This window comes from Chiloscyllium punctatum, chromosome 4 (assembly GCF_047496795.1).
Source record: "Chiloscyllium punctatum isolate Juve2018m chromosome 4, sChiPun1.3, whole genome shotgun sequence".
Lineage (NCBI taxonomy): Eukaryota > Metazoa > Chordata > Chondrichthyes > Orectolobiformes > Hemiscylliidae > Chiloscyllium > Chiloscyllium punctatum.
The window spans coordinates 97,804,731-97,826,727 of record NC_092742.1 but is presented as its reverse complement, the minus strand read 5'-3'; the positions used below and the strand labels follow the sequence as shown (position 1 = coordinate 97,826,727).

General features: G+C 41.7%; 1 protein-coding gene across 2 annotated transcripts in view; it reads right to left on the bottom strand.

Annotated features, from left to right (window-relative positions):
- LOC140476560 (vam6/Vps39-like protein) overlaps positions 1-21,997 on the bottom strand; it is a 104,290-nt gene that overhangs the window by 50,736 nt on the left and 31,557 nt on the right. For both annotated transcript variants that reach the window (XM_072569356.1, XM_072569357.1), the window contains 6 exons: positions 21,729-21,821; positions 12,215-12,398; positions 7,448-7,568; positions 5,572-5,692; positions 2,204-2,333; positions 625-767 (listed from right to left, as the gene is read on the bottom strand). In XM_072569356.1, coding sequence (XP_072425457.1) covers positions 625-767; positions 2,204-2,333; positions 5,572-5,692; positions 7,448-7,568; positions 12,215-12,398; positions 21,729-21,821 — 792 coding nt within the window. The remainder of the gene's footprint in view (positions 1-624; positions 768-2,203; positions 2,334-5,571; positions 5,693-7,447; positions 7,569-12,214; positions 12,399-21,728; positions 21,822-21,997) is intronic.

The window sequence follows — 21,997 nt, the reverse complement described above, 5'->3', positions numbered from 1 at the left end:
CAGTTATTTCCAAATTTTAGGGTACTTACTCTACTGTATAAATAAGACCCCTGCATCTCCCACTCCGCCTGGCACAATTGCGTCAAGCATAGAATCCCTACAGTGTGGAATCAGGCCTTTTGGCCCAACAAGTCCAACTGACCTTCCAAAGAGTATCCCACTCAGACCCATTCCCCCACCTTTTTACTCTACATTTCCCCTGACTAATGCACCTAGTCTACACATCCCTGCATACCACGGGCAATTTTAGCATGGACAATTCACCTAACCTGCACATCTTTGGACTGTGGTAGGAAACCAGAGCACCCGGAGGAAACCATGCAGACATGGGGAGAATGTGCAAATTCCACACAGACAGTCGCCTGAGGTTGGAATCGAACCAGAGTCTCTGGTGCTGTAAGACAGCAGTGCTAACAGTGAGCCTCCGTATTGTCCATACTGAGCCACCGTGCCGCAAAGCAGCCGACTGATCCACATTCTTTTCAGCTGCTTCCCAGGTACATTTAATTTGAGCAGGTCTTGAGCTCACAAGCACATCCATTCACAAGAGGTTAGGTATAAGCCCTATATCTTCTTCCTAAGTTCATTTAAATCTATTAGGTCAGGGACACTTGGCATGTTTACCTGTGTCAAGTAGTCTATAAGTGCTAAATGTGCCTTCTCCAGTTCTGCAGTGGATAACGTGGGAAGAGGATTTGGGTACTGAAGCTGTTTCCTGTAGTCAGCTGGTAACAGATCTGGATACAGCCCAATTACATGAGTGGGATCTGCAAAATCAAATTCAAGAAAGTTAATGAAGAGCACACAGTGAATTTAATTAAGCTCTATTTGGTAACAAAAACTGTCCAAAAATTGTAGAAGAGATAGATCATCATTGAGTCATAAAGATGTACAACAAAGAAGCAGATTCTTTGGTCCAACTCGTCTATGCCGACCAGATATCCTAAGTTATCTTATGAGCCAAATCCCATTTGCTAGCATTTGGCTCATATCCATCAAAACCCTACCTATTCATATGTCTATCCAGATGCTTTTTAAACGTTCTAATTTAGCCTCCACCATTTCCTCTGGCAGCCTATTCCATACATGCATAACCCTCTACATTAAAAAAGTTGCCCCATAGATTTCTCTTAAATCTTTCCCCCCTCACTTTAAACCAAGTCCTCTAGTTTGGAAATCTCTCATCCTGGGGAAAAGACCTTGGTTATTCACCCTTTTCATGTCTCTCATGATTTTATAAACCTCTAGAGGGTCATCCCTCAGCCTCAGACTCTCCAGTGAAAATAGCCCCAGCCTGCTTAGCCTCTCCCAACAGCTCAAACTCTCCAACTCTGCCAACATCCTTCTAAATCTTTTCTGAAACCTTTCACAACATCATTCTACAGTAGAGAGACAATAATTGAACGCAGTATTCCAAAAGTGGCCTAATCAATGTACCATGACCTCCTAACTCCTATACTCAATGCACTGACCAATGAAGGCAAGCATACCAAGCATCATCTTCACTATTCTACCAACCTGCGATTCCAGTTTCAAGGAAGAATGAACCTGCACTCCAAGGTCTCTTTGTTCAGCAACACTCCCTAGGACCTAACCATGAAGTCCTGCCTTGATTTGTCTATCCAAAATGGAGCAACCCACATTTATCAAAATTAAACTCCATCTGCCACTCTGTAGCCCACTGGCCCATCTCATCAAGATCCTGTTGAGCTCCAAGGTAACGTTCTTCACTGTCATATTTTGAATTTACTCAAACTCAGTGCTTTTCATTGCTTCTGTACTTCATAAAAAGTGAACATCCTCATGTAAACACATGACTCTTCAGTTTGCAGATAATTTCAGAAGGAAACCATCTCTCCAATTTCTTGAAAGCATCACATTTTTAGTATTACCACTTTCCACTGTATTCTCACATGGTGACATTAAAACCATCATAGAGCTGTTGACTCCAAATTGCTTTCAAGAACTCCAAATACAGCACTATCTTCTTTCACCTCTTCAACAGAGGAAGCATTAAAATACAAGTTCAGCATCACTGAGCAACAATTCATGCCTCATGAAATTGTTAACTGGAATGAAATGAAAGCAATAAGAAATATTTTATTCGAGAGGATATCAATGGTCTTTTCTTTTGAGCCTCAATTCTTTACTGCACTGTAAATACGGTTGGCCCAAGTTTTAAACAATAAAGCCACTTTGTCACCTGTGCCAAGCTTTGCGAAGACCTGCATGGAGTCATCAAAGCGTTTTTGGCAAAACAGATTGAAAGCAAACAAGTTCTGAATATGGTGGATCTGCTGCCACTTATCGCTATCGGAGTCATCTTTCATTTTCTGAAACAAAAACAGCAACTCTTCAGACAAATACTCAAAAATGGGTGGCCTGACTTGATAAAACTGTAGATGTTATTGAATATCATTCCTATCAATGGGATTTGAATAGGTGCTATCCCATTTAGTAAAGAGAAACAGTACGAAAACTATTTAAAGTAAATTAAAAAAAAGAGTCCATCCTGGCATCAAAAAAAATTTAAATCATCTTGCAGCAGGCAAATAGAAGAAGTTGTAAATGGCAGCTGCTAGACAAAGAGACTGCTTTGTCTAGCCTTTCAAAAGAGGGAAGCTGCTACCTAAATTGTCAGATTTGTCACAGAATTCTAGTAACTATGAATAACTTTATAAAATAATATTATATTAGGGCTGATATTACAAACATTACAACTATTGATAGAAATTAACATCCTTTCTAATCTTTTGCACTAAGGTTAGGAAAGGATTATAAATTGCATAAGAGTTTGGAGAGTCACTAGTAATAAATAAATATACGATACAAATGGAAAATGTTTGGGAAGGCACATTACAGTCAGTATTAAAATGTGGAAGTGTGTGTGGTGCTGGAAAAGCACAGCTGGACAGGCAACATTCTGGAGCAGGAAAATTGATATTTTGGGCACAAGCCCTTCATCAGAAATGAGGCTTGTGGGCCAAGGGGGCTGAGAGATAAATGGGAGGTGGATGGGGCTGAGGGAGGAAGGTAGCTGGAAATGCAATAGGTGGATGAAGGAGGTGGCGAAAGTGATAGACTGGTGAGGAGTGTGGAACAGGTAGGTGGGAAGGAAGATGGACAGGTAGGACAGTTTAAGAGGGTGGTGCCAAGTTGGAAGGTTGGAACTGGAATAAGGTGGGGGGAGGGTCAAGAGGAAACTGGGGAAATCCACATTGATCCAATGGTTAGAGTGTCCCAAGGTGGAAGATGAGGCTTCCCCAGACATCGGGTGGTTAGGGTTTGGCAATGAAGGACGCCCAGGACCTGCATGTCCTTGACAAAGTGGGAGGGGGAGGTAAAGTGTTCAGCCACGGGGCCGTGAGGTTGTTTAGTGTGGGTGTCTTAGAGATGTTCTCTGAAATGATATGCAAGTTGGCATCCTGTCTCCCTAATGTAGAGGGCACCACATCGAGTGCAACAGATACAGTGGATGACGTGTGTGGAAGTACAGGTAGATCTGTGTTGGATGTTGAAGGCTCCTTTGGTGCCTTGGATGGAGGTGAGTGGGGAGGTGTGGATGCAGGTTTTGCACTTCTTGCAGTGGCAGGGGAAGGTGCCGGGAGTGGAGGGTGGGTTGGTGGGGGGGTGGGCGTGGATCTAACAAGGTAGTTAGGGAAGCAGATATGGGTGGGAAGGGAAATATATCTTTGGTGGTGGGGTCTGTTTGTATCATCCTCTGCCATTTCTGCCACCTACAATGTATCCAGAGTTTGGTGGGGTGGAAGGGGAGGACTTGGAAGGCTGTGTTGCCCCTGTTGCGCTTGGAGGGGTGAGGTTCAAGGGTGGAGGAGGATCTAGGCTTGACCATGAAGTTGCCAATCATTGATCATGTATTGAAAGAATTGGATGTGTAGTTCAGAGAGGATGTGGTGAGCACTGAGGTCTCACTATTGTAATGCAGTATGTATTCATATCCTGTACTTTATTAAAAAATAAGAGTTTCCTAGAGACCTCTCCCATGCTGCATTGGCAAGGAGCTCCAAACAAAGATTTATTTGTACTGCTGAACATGGGACTCAGGCTCCTCTTTAAAATCCCTCTTCAACAGTAACAGTTCAGGGGCTTTTATAGGATTTAGAATCCATAAATACACTACGAAAGGCCAGCATTCACATTGATTTCAATATTTCTCAATGAAATATTGCATTTATTGTAAATTAAAATAGCTACATCCTTTAAATGAGAACTTGTCTATGCATTGTGTGCAAGAGTAAAACATGTTAACTTTTATGCCACTGCTGATTAATAATAAATAAATTTACAAGTTGGCACTATGAAAACAGAAGCAGTTGAAGTATTGCTTCATTATCTGCAGCTTGAGGATGAAAAGATTAAACTATGTAAAATGCTAAATTAGTTAGGATTCAGTTATAAATGAAGCAGCTCAAAATAGAAAGTGGAAGAGAATTAAACAAAAATTGAAACAGCTAGAATTTGAATTTCATGGAGGAAAATCAGAAGGCATGAAAAGTAATAGGAGAAAAGCCAAAACGTTTCAAAGTAAGAGAAAAAGAAAGCATTGAATTACAAGGGTTGGATTACACGGACTGGAATTAGCAGGAAGCCTTGCCGATGAGTCATATTTAACTTGGGGTTTTGATTTGGCAACATATATCTAATACTTCTATTCAACAGTGAGAGTGTTCAAAATTTTTTTTGTCTTATTTCAAGTTCTCAGAGATCTGAGGAGTTGAGATATAAAAGTAGACTAGAACTACTGGGACTTTTTTCACAACAGCATAGGAGATTGAGGGGTGACCTTGTTGAAGTTTATAAAATCATGACAGGCATACAGGTGAATGACAAAGGTCTTTTCCCTAGGGTGAGGGAGTTCAAAACCAGGGAGCATAGTTTTAAGGAGAGAGGAGAAAGATTTTAAAAGAACATGACCGGCAACATGTTCACACAGAGTCATTAGTGTTTGGAATGAACTGCCAGAGTAAGTGGTGGATGCAGGTACACTTACAATGTTTAAAAGACATTTGGATAAGTACATTAATAGGAAAGATTTGGAGAGATATAGACAGATATAGACATAGTCTGAGACAATGGTTGGTGTGGACCGAAGAGTTATACAGCATGGAGACTGACGCTATGACTCTATCTGCATCCACAGACTTGTGTCGTTATTCCAATCAGAAAAATCTGGTCACCCTCTTTTCTCCAAGCTGCATTACTGTCTTATCTGTTCATTGTCCATATCTTTCTGGAATATGCCTTACTAAAGAATTAAAAAAATAAAATTAATTACAACCAGAGACAAGAAAATACATCCAGTAAAAGTTATGTGGAATAGTCTGGTATCCATATTTCACATCTCTCAACACGATATAGAACATATTTTTTAACCAATGATCCTATTAAAATTATTTGACATGATACTGCATAACTGCAGCCAGAGATTGAGATAATTTCATCTACCAAATGCAGGAAGAGACATGGAGCAAGAACCTTGAATATACATGGAGCTTTTGGGGTAATTTCAGAAGATATGCAATTGTGCAAGTAAATGTTGCAAATACTTACAGCAAGTTGCAAGGCCAATTCAAATTGCTTGTCCTGGAGAAGCTGTCGGATCTGAGTTGCAATTGAAACTGGTACCAGTCGCCATACAAAGTGATTGCTAGCCACATAAACAATATTAGGCCTGGGAAGTGGAGACCAGAGGGAGAGAAAAAAGGGCAAAGAGATCAACACTGGATCATTCATTACATCTCTCCAGCTAGCTGGTTTATCACAAATGACTCCAGGTGACCACTATTTGATCATTAAATTATGTCTGTAAGATGAGGGCTCTTGGAGCGCAATGGTAGTGTCCCTGTCCTTGAGTGAAGAAGCCGAAGTTCAAGTCCCACATGTTGCAGAGATGTGTCTAAACATCTCTGAACAGGCTGCTTACAAAATATATATTTCTGAGAGGTGTTGAGCAACTTCTTAGAAAGGGAAGGGCAGATCAGGTGGAATCAGCTTGGTATTTGCATGCTTCTGGTGCTCATTACTTTGACAAGTTACACCATTCTTTAAAGCAAGAAAGTACACCATCATAATTGTGTCAGTAGTGGTAGAAATAAACAAACATTCAGGCCAGTGTTTCTCTTTGATTGCTAAAACAATGCTGATCTTACGGCCGAGTGGAAAATGAAGATGGCTGAAGCAAAATAAGACTCTAGGACTGCCTGTGTTGCGATACAGAAGGATGACATCAATGTGGAAATAAAAGATGTACTTAATTACTGATTCATATGAATGTGAGATAATACAGTGGGTTTAAAAAACAGTAATACAAACAAGCTTCTGGAACATACAGCCAAGGGATAATAAGTAGCCCTTATGTTATCAGAATAATTTATATTGTGCTGTGTAAATTATTGGTTCCAAACTATCAGAACAATATTGAGGCTATATAAAGTGGCATGTGTATCTCACTATTTCAGCTGAATAGCATGTATTCTTCAGATAACAGTAACACTGCGCACAAGCATAAGCATTGCAGTCTGGCGGACTTGAGGTCTTCTGCCATATTAAATACTGCAGGCTGTTAAAAGAATAAAAAGGTACTGTACATTAACTAAATTAATCATGTACAACAAAACTATGCAGTGCACAACAGAACAGTACTATTAATGTCTTAAGTTTATAGATTATACTTATATAAAATTCTGAACAGGCTTGACAAGGTGCACATGGAAAGGATGATTTCTTTTGTGGATGAGTCCAGAATTAGGGGGTAGTGATTAAAAATTAGAGAACACCCTTTTGGCTTGGAGTCAAGCAGAAATTTCTTTTTCCAAATGTTTTGGAGCTCTCAGGTCTTAAAGCAGTGGAGGTTGGATGGCGGTGGCAATCAATAAATATTTTTAAAAGGTGGAGGTTCTTTGTCTAAGTAAAGGGAACTGAACATCAATATGGTTAGACGGGAATTCGGAATTTAAAACACAAACAAATTAAACCATTTTATTGAATGGCACAGCAGGCTTAAGGGGCTGAATGGACTAGTTCTGTTCCTAATTGGTGTGTTCATATGTACTCACTTTAGTAATTTGTGGCAATGCATTCAAATCCCTATTCCATGTGACACTTACATTTTCCAGCTTTATAATGATTTTGCTCTCAGTTGACCAAAAACAGCCTGCCTGGAAGGATCAACTTCCTGAAACAAAAAAACACCCAAAGAACTGCAGATGGTGGAAGTCAGAAACAAAATCAGAAAATTGCCAGAAAAACTCAGCCACTCTGTCAACATCTTTAGAGAGAAATCAGAATTAATGTTCCGGTGTCCAGTTACTCCTCTTCAGTGACCCTTTCTTCCAGCAATTTTTGTTCCTGTTTCAACTTCCTGAAAACTTTTCATGTGCAATGTTTGTTTTGCTAAGGCAACAAATGGTCACATGCATTTACTTACCCTCCCGACGTGATAAAGCGTGGCCTCTGCAGCTCTACGCTCTGTACCAGCAGGCGTGGTTCAAAGGTACGGATCTCCACATATCGTGGCAGCACTGCTATGATATAAGGCGACTGATGTTCTATTGGAGACAATCAAAATGAATGCAATTGCTTAGAAACAACTTTCTTTGAGCAGTTCCATTGGCTTTAGTGGGAAAGTCTGCTCAGTGTTTTTCTCTTCGAGGTTGCCACTAACAAGTACTTTTAAAACAGTGTGGCAGTTGGTTCAAAATCAATTCCTTGGCTATGCTGATTTAATTAATCTAAGCTACAATTATTCTCAATTGTGATAGTATGGGAGATTGAGAGGGAATAAAACCATGATGTACTCTTAACAATTCTGTGATTCTATAATTCAGCTATTTCTTGATATCACATTGAATGAATCAAATAGACTGAAGTGCGGCATTTATAAGTTGGAGACCTCATGAGGAAGCAGAGCAGGATCTTTCACTTGGTATTTCTAGCTGAAGATGGTTGCAATTGAAACTTACCTTTGCAGTAATTTACAGGATCCCTCATCATTGAAGATGGGTATATTTGGGGAGCATCTACCTCTATTAATTATATTGTTAAATTATTAAATTATGATTTTTTTAAAAATCTGGAATTAAGAATCTATGATAACCATGAAATCTTCGTTGATTATTGAAAAAAACCCATCTGGTTCAATGCCCTTCAGGAAAGGAAATCTGCCATCCTCACCTGGTCTGGCCTTCATGTGACTCCAGACCCATAGCAATGTCATTGACTCTCAATTTAGCTCTCTGAAATAGCCTAGCAAGCCATTCAACTATACAAATTGCTACAAAGTCTCAAAGAAATGAAACCAGGCAAATCATCTGGTACCAACAGCCCATTCCAAACCCACAACCACTTTCATATGGAAAGACAAAGGCAGCAGATATATGGGAACACCACCACTTTCAACCTTCCCTCAAGCCACTTATGATCCTGCCTTGGAGATATATCACAGTTTCTTCACAGCCACTGGGTCAAAATCCTGGAATTCTCTCCGTAAAGGCATTGTGGGTCAACGCATAGCAGGTGGACTGCAGCAGTTCAAGAGGCAGCTCACCACCACCTTTTCAAGGTCAAATAGGGATGGGCAATAAATGCTGGCCAGCCAGCAAGACCCTCATCCCACAAATGAATAAATAGAAAACAAATTGTTCAATACCACTCACAATTGAATGCAACAGAACCGTGGAGCTTAGATCTAATTCACTGGTTGTCCGATCACTTAACTTTGTCTATCGCATGCTGCTACCACTATTTGACATTCAAACAGTCTTATGTTATGGATTCATTAGTTTTATGATAATGGTAGTTGGGGCATATGTATTGAGTATAGGAGTTGGGAGGTCATGTTAGGCCTCTGTTGGAATATTGCGTGCAATCTGGTCTCCTTCCTATCGGAAAGATGTTGTGAAACTTGAAAGGGGTCAGAAAAGATTTACAAGGATGTTGCCAGGGTTGGAGGATTTGAGCTATAGGGAGAGGCTGAACAGGCTGGGGCTGTTTTCCCTGGAGTGTCGGAGGCTGAGGGGTGACCTTATAGAGGTTTACAAAATTATGAGGGGCATGGATAGGATAAATAGACAAAGTCTTTTCCCTGGGGTCGGGGAGTCCAGAACTAGAGGGCATAGGTTTAGGGTGAGGGGAGAAAAGATATAAAAGAGACCCAAGGGGCAACATTTTCACGCAGAGGGTGAAATGGAATGGTACGTGTATGGAATGAGCTGCCAGAGGATGTGGAGGAGGCTGGTACAATTGCAACATTTAAGAGGCATTTGGATGGGTATATGATTAGGAAGGGTTTGGAAGGATATGGGCCGGGTGCTGGCAGGTGGGACTAGATTGGGATATCTGGTGGGCACGGACAGGTTCGACCGAAGGGTCTGTTTCCAAGCTGTACATCTCTATGACTCTATGCTGAATACAACTTTGCTGCTCAAAATCGCCCTCAGTAAAGGATGTTTAGTTTTGAAAGCTAGACCAGTTAGCCCTTAGTTGTGCCACACAACACAATGGCGGATATTCTCATTCTCAGACTGTGCAGTGGTCATTTCCACCAATACTGTCACCCATCAATGCATCGGAGGCAAGTAGCTGGGAAAAGCAACATCAAGTTGGCTTTGTCCTCTTGTTGGGTTCCCTCATCATCTACTGCATACCCAGTTCAGCAGCTCTGCCCTTCTCTCGGTCAGCTTGGTGAGTAATGGTGCTTCCAAACCACTCTTTGAAACTGAAATTCCCCAACCGGAGTACATTCTGTGCCCTTGCCTACGATCAGTGTTTCTTCAAATTGGTATTCAACTTAGAATAGTACCCACTCATCAGCTGTGGCTTTGTACAGATGGTTGCCTTAACCATGGCCTGACGTAATGAGATTTCACCGGGTCTAGAGTTAAATGTTGAGAACTACAGAGGTGACTCCCTCCTGATTGCATACCACCGTTCTACCACCTCTAGTGGGTCTGCCATGCAGATGGGACAGGTCATAAACAAGAACAGCAATGTTGTCGGGATCGTGCACATACTCACTAAATTGTTACCTGCAGATGAGGTCAGGCTGATGCTTACCTTATCTGTGGGGGAGCTCTTCCAATTTTGGCATAAACCTCCTGATGTTTAGAAAAAGGACTGTGCAAAATCAAGAGTGCTGAGTTTGCCATTGTCTTTCTGACGCCTAGGTTGACAGTGGGTTGTTTGACTGGTTTCATTCCTTTTATCCTCTCTAGTCGTTGGATACACTTGGATAGCTTGTCAGTCATTTTAGAGGTGATTGAAGAGTCATGTTGCTGCAGGTCTGGAGATCAGGCCAGCTGACTTCTTTCCCTCAAGGACATGAGTGAACCAGATGGATTTTTATGGCAACTGAGAATAGTACCATGGTCACTGTGAATGAAACTATCTTATAATTTTAATTTAATAAATTAAAATTAATTTCACCTACTGCCATGGTGAGATTTGAACCAATGTCCCCAGAGCACTAAACATAAACCTCTGGAATCGTAGTCCAATGACATAGTCCACTCGATTCAGTCTTGGCAAAATGTGCTTTCAGTACTACTGTCAGTATTTTTCTTGATAAATTGTTCCTCTCCTAACCAAAAGTCTCCATTGTCTATTTATACAGTGGATGCAAAAATCTAAGAGAATAAAAATGATGGAGAGGAAGCTGAATAGGAGGAGTAGGGGAGATGGTATACATTAAACAGTCAATTATATCCTTGATCTTGAAAGAAGAGCAACAGTTTGAGTAATGTATTTTGTGCCAAAATTGGGAGAGCTCCCGCACTAATGAGTTAAGCATGAGCTCGACCTTGTCTGAAAGGTATTACCGAGTATGAATAAGACCCAGACAACACTGTCATCCTTGAGTATGACCTGTCCCATCTGCAGGGCAGATCCACCAAACGTAGTAACACAGAAGTATACAGTTTTCACCACAAGAAATGCATTATATTTAAAATTGTTGTGAGGACTTTGGTTTTGAAGAGTTGTTGAAAGTGGGTAATTGTATTTTAAGTTTTATGGAAATAGCCAAAGTGGCTTACTTGTTTAAAAAAAAGGTAATTATTGACACTAGAGTCTTTTTTTTTTAGAAACTAGTTTAATCTACATTAAAAAATAGCCTAACCTAAAACAGATGACCGGTGATAGTGGTTTGCTCTGCTGAAGATGCCTTAGGGGAGTGGCTGACTTGAAGAGATTCTGGTGTCAGATGATTCAAGTGAAGGAAAGCTTGTTAAAAAAACAAGCTGAGTTATAGGAAGCAAAACACAAAGTGCTACAGAAGATCAGCAGATCTGGCAGCATCTGGGGAAAGAGAAACAGCGTGAATGACTTGCATCAAAAGTTCCAAAGAGTCATTGGACTCGAAAAGTTCACTTTATTTCTCTCTGCCAGACCTGCTGATCTTTTCCAGCAATTGTATTTTTAATTTCAGAATTCCAGACCCACAATATTTTACCTTCATTGGAGTTAGACAAAAGCTTGTGAAGCAAAGCTGCCCAGCTGATCTCCCCTACTTCAAAAAAGAAAACCCTCCTGTTGAATTCAGTGTGAAACTGGTGTTCTTTCTAAAGAGTGATTGATATAACATCTTACACTGCATTTCCTGAGCAGCTGCATCTGCAACTCACAGACAAATGTGATTTTGTGACTTGATCACATGAGAACTCTCAAGAATAAATTACCGTTCAAAATGCTTTTTCTTCAAGAAAACCAATCTCTACAGTGAAAGTTGTGTTCTCAATTCCAAGAAGGCATGTAATTTGTGCGTTTTTGGGATACTAGGAAGGATAGGAATTTATACTTCTCTATCTCTGCCTGTGAACATCATTCAATAAAGACACAAAAATTGGCGAAATTTTGTTTTGATGGCATACCAATAACTGAATTTATTAAGAAACAAATCTGATAGATCTTGTTGTTTAAAACACATGAACTATTTAATTGATTTTCTTGTAACTTATCTTAGTAACAACTAAATTATTTTTATTTTATGTTGTGACCTGTGGAGTAGTGAGATGAGTGAAACTGAGTACTCCTCTAGCCTGTTGTAATAGCATTGACTGTCACTACCTAATTATTAGTTAGCATCCATTGATTATCCTTCAGAGTCCAAGGTAATTACATACCCTGTAGCAATTCTACAAAATAAAAATCTTTTGAACAGTTGCAAGATATTTGAACAAACAACTTAAAGTTTCCATACCCATGGCAAGTGGAATATCTGTCCAGTTCAGGGCACATTTCTGAGTGCAGACTCCATCCTTATTCAGTACCACCGTTAAATCATCTTGCCCAACTGCCACCTTTTGGTCATCCAAAGGAGTCACAAGAGGCTCCAGTTGCTTCCCAGTTGGGAAAAGCTCCTTTATTGAACCTTTTCCATCCAACTGTTTAGAAGGGAGGCAGGTTATTCATTGTTTGAATTGATTCAAAATAATTTAAATCAAGGTAACTTTAAACAAATAGCTTTTAGACATACTAACAACACAACTGAATTTACTAATACATTTCCAATCCATAGTAAATCCACTGTGGAGATGAGCAAATCATGCTGCACAGTCACATTCCTCCAGATACTTTGTTCCTGATTCAAACTATTTTGAGAAAATAGCTAACTGTGTTCAAGCAATTCCTAACAAGACAGCAAGGGCATCACTCTCAAATATCCAAAATAAAGATGGAAATTCTCAGTAGTTTACTAGATAACAAATCATGTAAGTTCTTGTCTCCCGCTAACTCAGTCAGCGAGTCTGAAATGATGATCAGGGACTCGATTGAACATCTGCTGTTCTACGCTCAAATAGCAGGAGACATTTCTTTGTGCGGCCAAACTAGCCAACTATTCTGTTTCTCCACCTTTTGAGGGGAGGCACTCCAACTTCTTCATTCCACAATTTACCGGTTTCCTCCCACAATCCAAAAGATGTGCACGTCAGGTGAATTGGCCATGCTAAATTGCCCGTAGTGTTAGGTAAAGGGGTAAATGTAGGGGAATGGATGGATTACGCTTCGGCGGGTCGGTGTGGACTTGTTGGACCGAAGGGCCTGTTTCCACACTGTAAGTAATCTTACTGAAATCTAAGTACCTTCTGGTTGCAATACCTCATTGTCAGGTTGATAACCCAGTAAGTTGCTTGAAGAATTTTGTCCCAAGCCAAGTATACATGCTCCACTTTGCATCTACATTTAATCAAATGCGACTCTTCCTCCTTCTCACCCTTCCGTAAGTCTGCAGCCTTATGTTTTAAAGGTTGCATTATGTTTAACATTTTAACCTTCAGTGAGCTTGTGTATTCAGCAACTAGATGGTAAATGAAATTTCAGAGAACTCTTTAGCCCACACTAGTGCAGAAAGAACTATTAAAGAATATTCATCCTGATGAAGTATTATTTTAAGATATTAGCATGATTGAAACAATCATTGGTATGAATACGTTCTGCTCAGAAGAATTAAATAAACTTAAAATTATCAATGCTTTTATCAGCTCCAAAGAGATGTTAAGAACTGCCCACATCTATGTCATAGCCAAATGTGTCACAGAATCAGATACGCAGTACAGAAACAGACCCTTCGGTCCAACTCATCTATGCTGACCAGACATCCTAATCTTACTTTGTCCCATTTGCTAGCATTTGGCCCATGCCCTTCTAAACCCTTCCTCTTCATGTACCCATCCAGGTAACTTATAAATGTTGCAATTATATCAGTCTCCACCACTTCCTCTGGCAGCTCATTCCCTATATGCACCACTCTCTACGTGAAAAAGTTTCCCTTAGTTTCCTTTTAAATCATTCCTCTCTTACCTTAAACCTAGACCACCTAGTTTTGGACTCCCCACCCCTGAGGAAGAGACCTTGTCTATTTATCCGATTCATGCCCCTCATGATTTTACAACACTCTGTAAGCTCATCCTTCAGTCTCTTACACTCCAGGGAAAATAGCCCTAGCCATTCAGCCTTTCCCTAGATCTCAAACTCTCCAAACCTGGCAACATCCTTGTAGTTCTTTTCTAAACCCTTTCAAGTTTCACAACATCCTTCCTATAGCAGGAAGACCAGAATTGTACATAGCATTTCAAAAGTGGCCTAACCAATGTCCTGTACAGCCTCCACAAGACCTCCCAACTCCTGTACTCAATTCACTGAACAAAGGAAAGCATACCAAATGCCTTCTTCACTACCCTATCTACCTGCGACTCCACTTTCAAGGAACTATGAACCTGCACTCCAAGGTCTCCTGGTTCAGCAACACTCCACAGGATCTTCCCATTAAGTGTACAAGTCCTGCCCTGATTTGCCTTTCCAAAATGCAGTAGCTCACATTTATCTAAATTAAACTCCATCTGCCACTCCTCAGCCCATTGGCCCAACTGATTCACGTCCCGTTGTACTCTGAAGATAACCTTCTTCGCTGTCCACCACACATCAAATTGTAGTGCCATCTGCAAACATATTAACCATACCTCCTATGATCACATTCAAATCATTTACATAAATGATGAAACCCATAGACTCTGGGAGGAGTTTTACTATGAAGGATGCTTTTACTGCTGACACTCTTGTGAATGGCTGCATAACTTCCTCCATTTTGGACTAGTTTAAAATTGAAGAACAACAATTATGTTGCGGTGTTGATGCATTTTGGGAATTGTTGAAACATATTCAAAGTATTAATACAACAATGGGATGGGGAAGAAATATAGCAAATAGGACCAGGAGAAAGCCATTCAGCCCTTGAAGCCTACTCTGCCATTCAATACGATCATGGCCAATCATCCAAGTCAGTAGCCTGCCCCCACTTTCTGCACTTATGCTTTGATCCCCTTAGCCCTAAGAACTATTCTCAACTCTTCCTGGAAAACATTAAATGTTTGGCCTCAACCACTTCCTATGGTAGAGAATTCCACAGGCTCGTAAGTGTGTGAGAGAGAATGTTTCTTCTCATCTCAGTACCAAATGGCCTACAGAGAACGTGTGACAAGTGCTCCATTCACAAATCATTCTAAGTCACAGCAATGTTTTTGCATTTAATACTGTTGGTTGCATTTAGATGGCTTTGTCCATCTGGTGGGCAAATACAAGTTTTTAAATTAATGCTTTGTACTCAGCCAAAACTTGTCAATGAACAAGGCAAAATGGTTTCCTAGAGTGGAGAATATTCTGGCACACAATCTATTAGCTACAGTTATAGATAGATACTTTTAAATCAACCTGTTCAGAGACGTTCTTACACACCTCTGGAAGAGGTGGTGGGATTTGAACTCAGGCCTCAGGCCTCCTGCCTAGAGTGAAACACTACAAGAAGCTACAATTTTATAGTAACCAGAAGCAATAGATTGGTTAACAATCTAGTGAAGCAGATCACTTTAGTGAATTGGAGATGAGTGAAGAATATCATAAATGTTTAGGATAAACAATGTAAAGCCAGCCAGATTATACGACCATTCCAAGTCTCAATCACATTTTGTTTCACAGTCATAACAACCCTTGATTTGGAGATGCCGGTGTTGGACTGGGATCTACAAAGTTAAAAATCACAACACCAGGTTATAGTCCAACAGGTTTAATTGGAAGCACTAGCTTTCGGAGCACTGCTCCTTCATCAGATCGTTGGGGAGAATAAGATCGTAAGACACAGAATTTACAGCAAAAGATTACATTGCGATGTAACTGAAATTACACATTCAGAAATATTTTGATTGTTTGTTAAGTCTCTCATCTGTTAGAATGACTATGATAGTTTCACTTCTTTCATACGTAAATCACAAAACCTTTTTTAAAAGTTACATTCTCAGGCTAACTTAACAATTCGTGTCAGCCAGATAAAATGCTGAAGGCATTAGCCCCTGCATTCCGTGTCTGTGCCATAATGTTTAGACTGATTCTAATCGAAAAAATGAGTTAACATTGTTCAAAAACTGCATGAATCCATGTAAAACTAAGTATAATATGACTCTGCAAGTACAAATTCACCCCACAAACGTACATGTGTGTGTGCACCCATGCACACGGGTTTATCTGGGATGGGGCTGTTGAGAGAGAGAGAGAGAGAGAGAGAGAGAGAAAAGGGGTCTATATCTGTGAGAGGGTGCACGTGAGTGTGTGTGTCTGTAGGAGCATGTTGTGACTGCCTGTGTATAGGTGTATCTGTGTTTCTGCAGGAATGAGTGTGCGTGCACGTGTAGTGCAATGGTGGTCACCTGTAGTGTGACATGAAACCAAGGTCCTGGTTGAGGCCCTCCCTGTGGGTACCGAACTTAGCTAACAGCCTCTGCTCGGCCACTTTTCGCTGCTGCCTGTCCCGAAGTCCGCCTTGGAGGATGGTCACCGGAAGGTCAGAGGTCGAACATCCTGGACCGCTGAAGTGTTCCCCAAATGGGAGGGAACACTCCTGCCTGGTGACTGTTGTGCAGCGCCCATTCATCCGTTGCCTTTGCTCGGTCTCACCAATGAACCATTATCAGGGCATCCTTGCCTGCAGCATATGAGATAGACAACGTTGGCTGAGTACCTGCCACATACATGGTGGGAGGTGTCCCCACACGTAATGGTGGCATCCATGTCCACACACTCTAACATGTCTTGCAACGCCTACCGTGACAGGGTCATATGGAGTTGTTCTGAAAGCCAGGCAGTTTGCTACGAACAATATTCTGTTTGAGATATGGTAGTTGTTTAAAGGCGAGCAGTGGAGGTATGGGGAAGGTCTTGGCGAGGTGCTCTTCCTCAATGATAATGTGTTGCAGGTCTTGAAGAATATGGCGTAGTTTTTCAGCTCCTGGGAAGTACTGGACAACAAAGGGTACCCTGTGGGTTGCAGCACATGTCTGTCTCCTGAGGAGGTCATTGCGGTTCCTTGCTGTGGCACGTTGGAACTGGCGGTCGATGAGTTGAGCATCGTATCCAGTTCTTAGGAGGACATACCTGAGTACTTCCAGGTGCCAGTCACACTCCTCCACATCTGAACAGATCTGGTGTTCACGTAGGGCTTGTCCATAGGGGATGTTTTGGGTGGAAGCTGGAGAAGTGTAGCATTGAGGTTGTCTGTGGGTTTGCGGTGCGGAGGTGTCCATCCTTGATGAAGATACATGTGTCCAAGAATGAGACAGATAGTAGAGAGTAGTCCTGGTGAGTTTGATGGTGGGATGAAACTTGTTGATATCACTGTGTCGTTTTATCAGTGACTCCTCGCCATAGCTCCAGAGGAAGAAAATGTTATCAATGTACCTAGTGCTTAATGTTGGTTGGAGGTCCTGCGTAGAGAAGTCGTCTTGTTCGAACCTGTGCATGAGGATGTTGCATATTGGGGTGCAAATTTACTCCCCATGGCTGTTCCATGTGTCTGGGTGAAAAACTGGTTGTCAAAGGTGAATACGTTGTGATCGAGGATAAAGCAGATGAATTGTAGGACGGTGTTCGCAGATTAGCAGTTGTTGGTATTGAGTACTGAGGCTGATGCTGCGATGCAGTCATTTTGGGGGGGATGCTGGTGTAGAGTGCTCAAACATTCGTCGTGACGAGGAATGTTCCCGGTTTGATTGGTCCGGGGTGCTGAGTTTCTGTAAGAAATCCTTGGTGTCGCAACAGAAGCTGGGGATCCCCTGTACAATGGGTTGCAAGATGCCTTTGACATAGCCGGAGAGATTCTCACACAGTGCCCCATTGCTCGATATGATGGGACGTCCTGGTGTATTGGCTTTGTGCACCTTTGGAAGGCAGCAGAAGTCACCTACATGAGATGTATGTGGGATGAGGGCACGTACGGAACTCTGACGGACTGGATCCAAAGGCCTGATCAACATGTTTAGTTCATGGGTGTGCTCTTTGGTCGGATCAGCTGGTAGTTGCCTGTAGTGTTCTTGGTTGTGCAGTTTTTGGTACACTTCCTTGCAGTAATCGGTTCTATTCTGAATGACGATGGGTCCTCCTTTATCTGCTGGTTTGATGACAATGTTGCGATTAGTTTTGACAGCATGGGTGGTGTTGCGTTGTGAACGGGTGGTGTTTTCCATTACCTTGTGGGTATGGCTGATGAACCTGGCATTTATATATTTCCTAATGGTTTGAGCATACTTATCAAGCCCAGGGCAGCGGCACTCTGGTGGGGTCCAAGTTGACTCCTTCTTTGGTCACTTGTCTACAGATCCCTGTGATGACTGCTCCGGTTCGTCAGTGGGCTTGTTGGGACCACCGCTGGCACCTTGAAATAATTCCTGAAGTCTCATTTGTCTAATGAACTCCTCAGTGTCTGCTGCAAGAACCAAGGGGTCCATTTTGGCAGGGCAGAAAACTCATTTTTTAAGATTAGAATCAGTCTAAATCTTATGGCACAGACGACAGAACACAGGGGGCTTACACCTTCAACATCTTATCTGGCTGACACCAATTGTTAAGTTAACCTGAGAAGATAACTTTTTTTAAAAAAGTTTTCTGATTTATATATGAAAGAAGTGAAACTATCATGGTCATTCTAACAGATGAGAGATTTAAACAATCAAGGTGCGGATTACTGAAACAGGGATACAAGATGAACCAGACTGGGAGTTAAAATGTCCAAGGATACTCAATATTCCAAAAGGATAGACCAGAAGGAGCAGGAGGTGAAGTTGCTTTATTAGTTAAGGATAACGTCGAGGCTTTTAAGAAATGATACTGCCACGAGGAACCAAAATGCTGAATTCATCTGGGTGAACAGAAGGCAGAGAATAAACCAGGAAATAATGACGGCTTGTGAGAAGGGCACATGGTATATAGGTGATTTGAATGTGCATATTGATTGGATTAATCGACTTGGTAAGGGGAGCCTCAAAGAAAGGTTCAGAGAGTGTATGAGAGATTGTCTCCGAGAGCAACATGTCATGGGGCCAACCAGAGAACTCCTCCTCTGATGCCTGCCTTGAAGAAGTTTTCCTCCTCTCAGCACTGTCCCCATGACTTGTCTGGACTTGTCCTACCTGCCTATCTCCTTTTCCACCTATCCACTCCACCCTCTCCTCCCTGACCTATCACCTTCTTCCCTTCCCCCATTGTACTCTATGCTACTTTCTCCCCACCCCCACCCTCCTCTAGCTTATCTCTCCACGCTTCAGGCTCACAGCCTTTATTCCTGATGAAGGGCTTTTGCCCGAAACGTCGATTTTGAAGCTCCTCGGATGCTGCCCGAACTGCTGTGGTCTTCCAGCACCACTAATCCAGAATCTGGTTTCCAGCATCTGCAGTTATTGTTTTTACCAACCACAGAACTGGCTACTTTAGATTTGGTATTATGTAACAAGGAAGGATTGATAAAATGTCTTGTAGTTCAGGATTCTCTTGGAAGGAGTGACAACAACATGCTAGAGTTTCAAATTCCGATTAAAAGAGTGAAGACTTAATTGCATAAGAGAATTTTAGTGCTGGGCAAAGATAATACAGGCCTGAGGAAGAAGTTGTTCCATGCAGGCTGGGCAAAAAATATTAAAGGGCAGGACAACTGAAGAATACTGACATATGATTAGGAGTAGTCAACATGGTTTTGTAAAGGGTAGGTCGAGCCTCACAAACTGTATTGAGTTCATTGAGGTGGTGACCAAACAGGTGGATGAAGATGAAGCCATTAATGTGGTGTGTATGGATTTCAGTAAGGCGTTTGATAAGGTTCCCCACGGTAGGCTACTCCACAAACATGGAGGCATGGGATTGAGGGTGATTTAGTGGTTTGGATCTGAAACTGGCTAGCTGAAAGAAGACACAGGGTGGTTGCTGATGGGAAATGTTCATTCTAGAGTTCAGTTACCAGTGGTGTACCGCAAGGATCTGTTTTGGGGTTACTGCCGTCTGTCATTTATATAAATGATCTAGATGAGGATATAGAAGGATGGGTTAGAAAATTTGCGGATAACACTAAGGTCGACAGAGTTGTGGACAGTGCGGAAGTCTGTTTCAGGTTACAAAAGGGACATAGATAAGCTGCAGAGCTGGGCTGACAGGTGGCAAATGGAGTTTAAGTTGGAAAAGTGTGAGGTGATTCACTTTGGAAGGAATAAACAATACTGGACTAATTAAGATTCTTGATAGTGTGGATGAGCAATTATCTCAGTGTCCATGTTCATAGATCCCTGAAAGTTGCCACCAAGGTAGATAGGGTTGTTATGAAAAAGGGTATGGTGTGGTAGCTTTTATTGGTAGAAGGATTGAGTTTCTGAGCCATCAGGTCATGTCATAGCTGTACAAAAAACTAGTGCGGCTGCACTTGGAGTATTGCACACAGTTCTGGTCACCGCATTATAGGAAGGATGTGGAACCATTGGAAAAGATGCAGAAGAGATTTACCAGTATTTTGCCTGGTATGGAGGGAAGGTCTTTTGAGGAAAGGGACTTGAGGCCATTTTTGTTAGAGAGAAGAAGGTTGAGAGGTGACTTAATAACAGTGAGAGCCTGTTTCCTCAGATGGTGATGATTAGCATGAGGGGACATAGATTTAAATTGAGGGTGATAGATACAGAACAAATGCCAGAGGTAGGTTCTTTACTCAGAATAGTAAGGGTGTGAAACTCCCTGCCTGCAACAGTAGCAGACTTGCCAACTTTAAGGGCATTTAAATGGTCACTGAACAAACTTATGGATGATAATGGAATAGTACAGCTTAGATGGGCTTCACAGGTCAGCACGACATTGAGGGCCCAAAGGGCCTTACTACACTGCACTACAATGCTCTATAAGGCATTGGGGAGACCACACCTGGAATATTTTGTTCAGATTTGTTCTCCAAACTTCAGAAATGATAGAATTCATACACAGAATCCCTACAGTATGGAAACAGGCCCTATGGCCCAACAAGTCCACACCGACTCTCTGAAGAGTAACCCACCCAGAACCATTCCTTCTACCCTCTACTTACCCCTGACTAATGCACCTAACCTACACACCCCTGAACACTATGGGCAATTTAGCACAGCCAATTCACCTAAAACGAACATCTCTGGACTGTGGGAGGAAACCAGAGAAACCGGGGGGAACCCACACAGACAGTCGCCAGAGGCTGGAATCAAATTCAGGTTCCATGGTGCTATGAGGGAGCAGTGCTAACCACTGAGTCACTGAGTGATGTGGTTGCAGTTCACAGGAGGTTCACCAGATTGATTCAAGAGATGAAAGGGCTGTCAAGTAAGGAACAGTTAAATAGCTTGGGCTTGGAGTGCAGAGATGGGAATCCGATTGAGGTATATGACATGCTGAAGGGGATTGATAAGGTGTATGCTGTGCAGATGTTCTCTCTTGTGGGATAGTCTCGAACAAGAAGCCATAGATATAGAGTGAGAGGAGGCAGGTTCAAAACTGAGATGAGGAGAAACTACTTTTCTCAAAAGATTGTGAATCTGTGGAACTCTCTGCCCAGAGTGGAGTGGAGACAGAATCAAAAAAGGTTCAAGAAAGAAATTCTGTTTCTGATGAAAGGCAGGATAAAGGGCTATGGGGAGCAGACAGGAAATGGAGCTGATATCATGATAAGATCAGCTATGATCATGTTGAACGGTGGAGCAGACTCTAAGGCCTGAATTGCCTACTCCTCCTTGTAATTCTTATGTCTTCAATATGATAAATTTGTTAGGTTACAAATACCCTCTCTGCCCATTCTCCATCATATGTTTCTGCAGCTCCATTCGGCTTTATTTTGCACACCTGACAAGATTAATTTTTTTGTGAAGTGTCATGCTCAAAAACTTCAAACTACATACCCTGATGAGATAATAATCCCTTTTAAAGCCCACGCAGATAGAATTTTCACACCAAGCCATGGACTTAGGAACATCAGGAACGCTGAAATCTGCCTGTAACAAAGACAGATGATAATTGGTTTTGGTAGATCCCTCATTCTTTGAATGCACTTCAGTTAGTATTGCAATATGTAGGATCAGCTGTCATTTGCGGTTCAGTAGGCTGGTCTGAAACTTAATACAATATTACCATGATACACTGTTCTCTCTCTTACATTTCAATTGCTTCT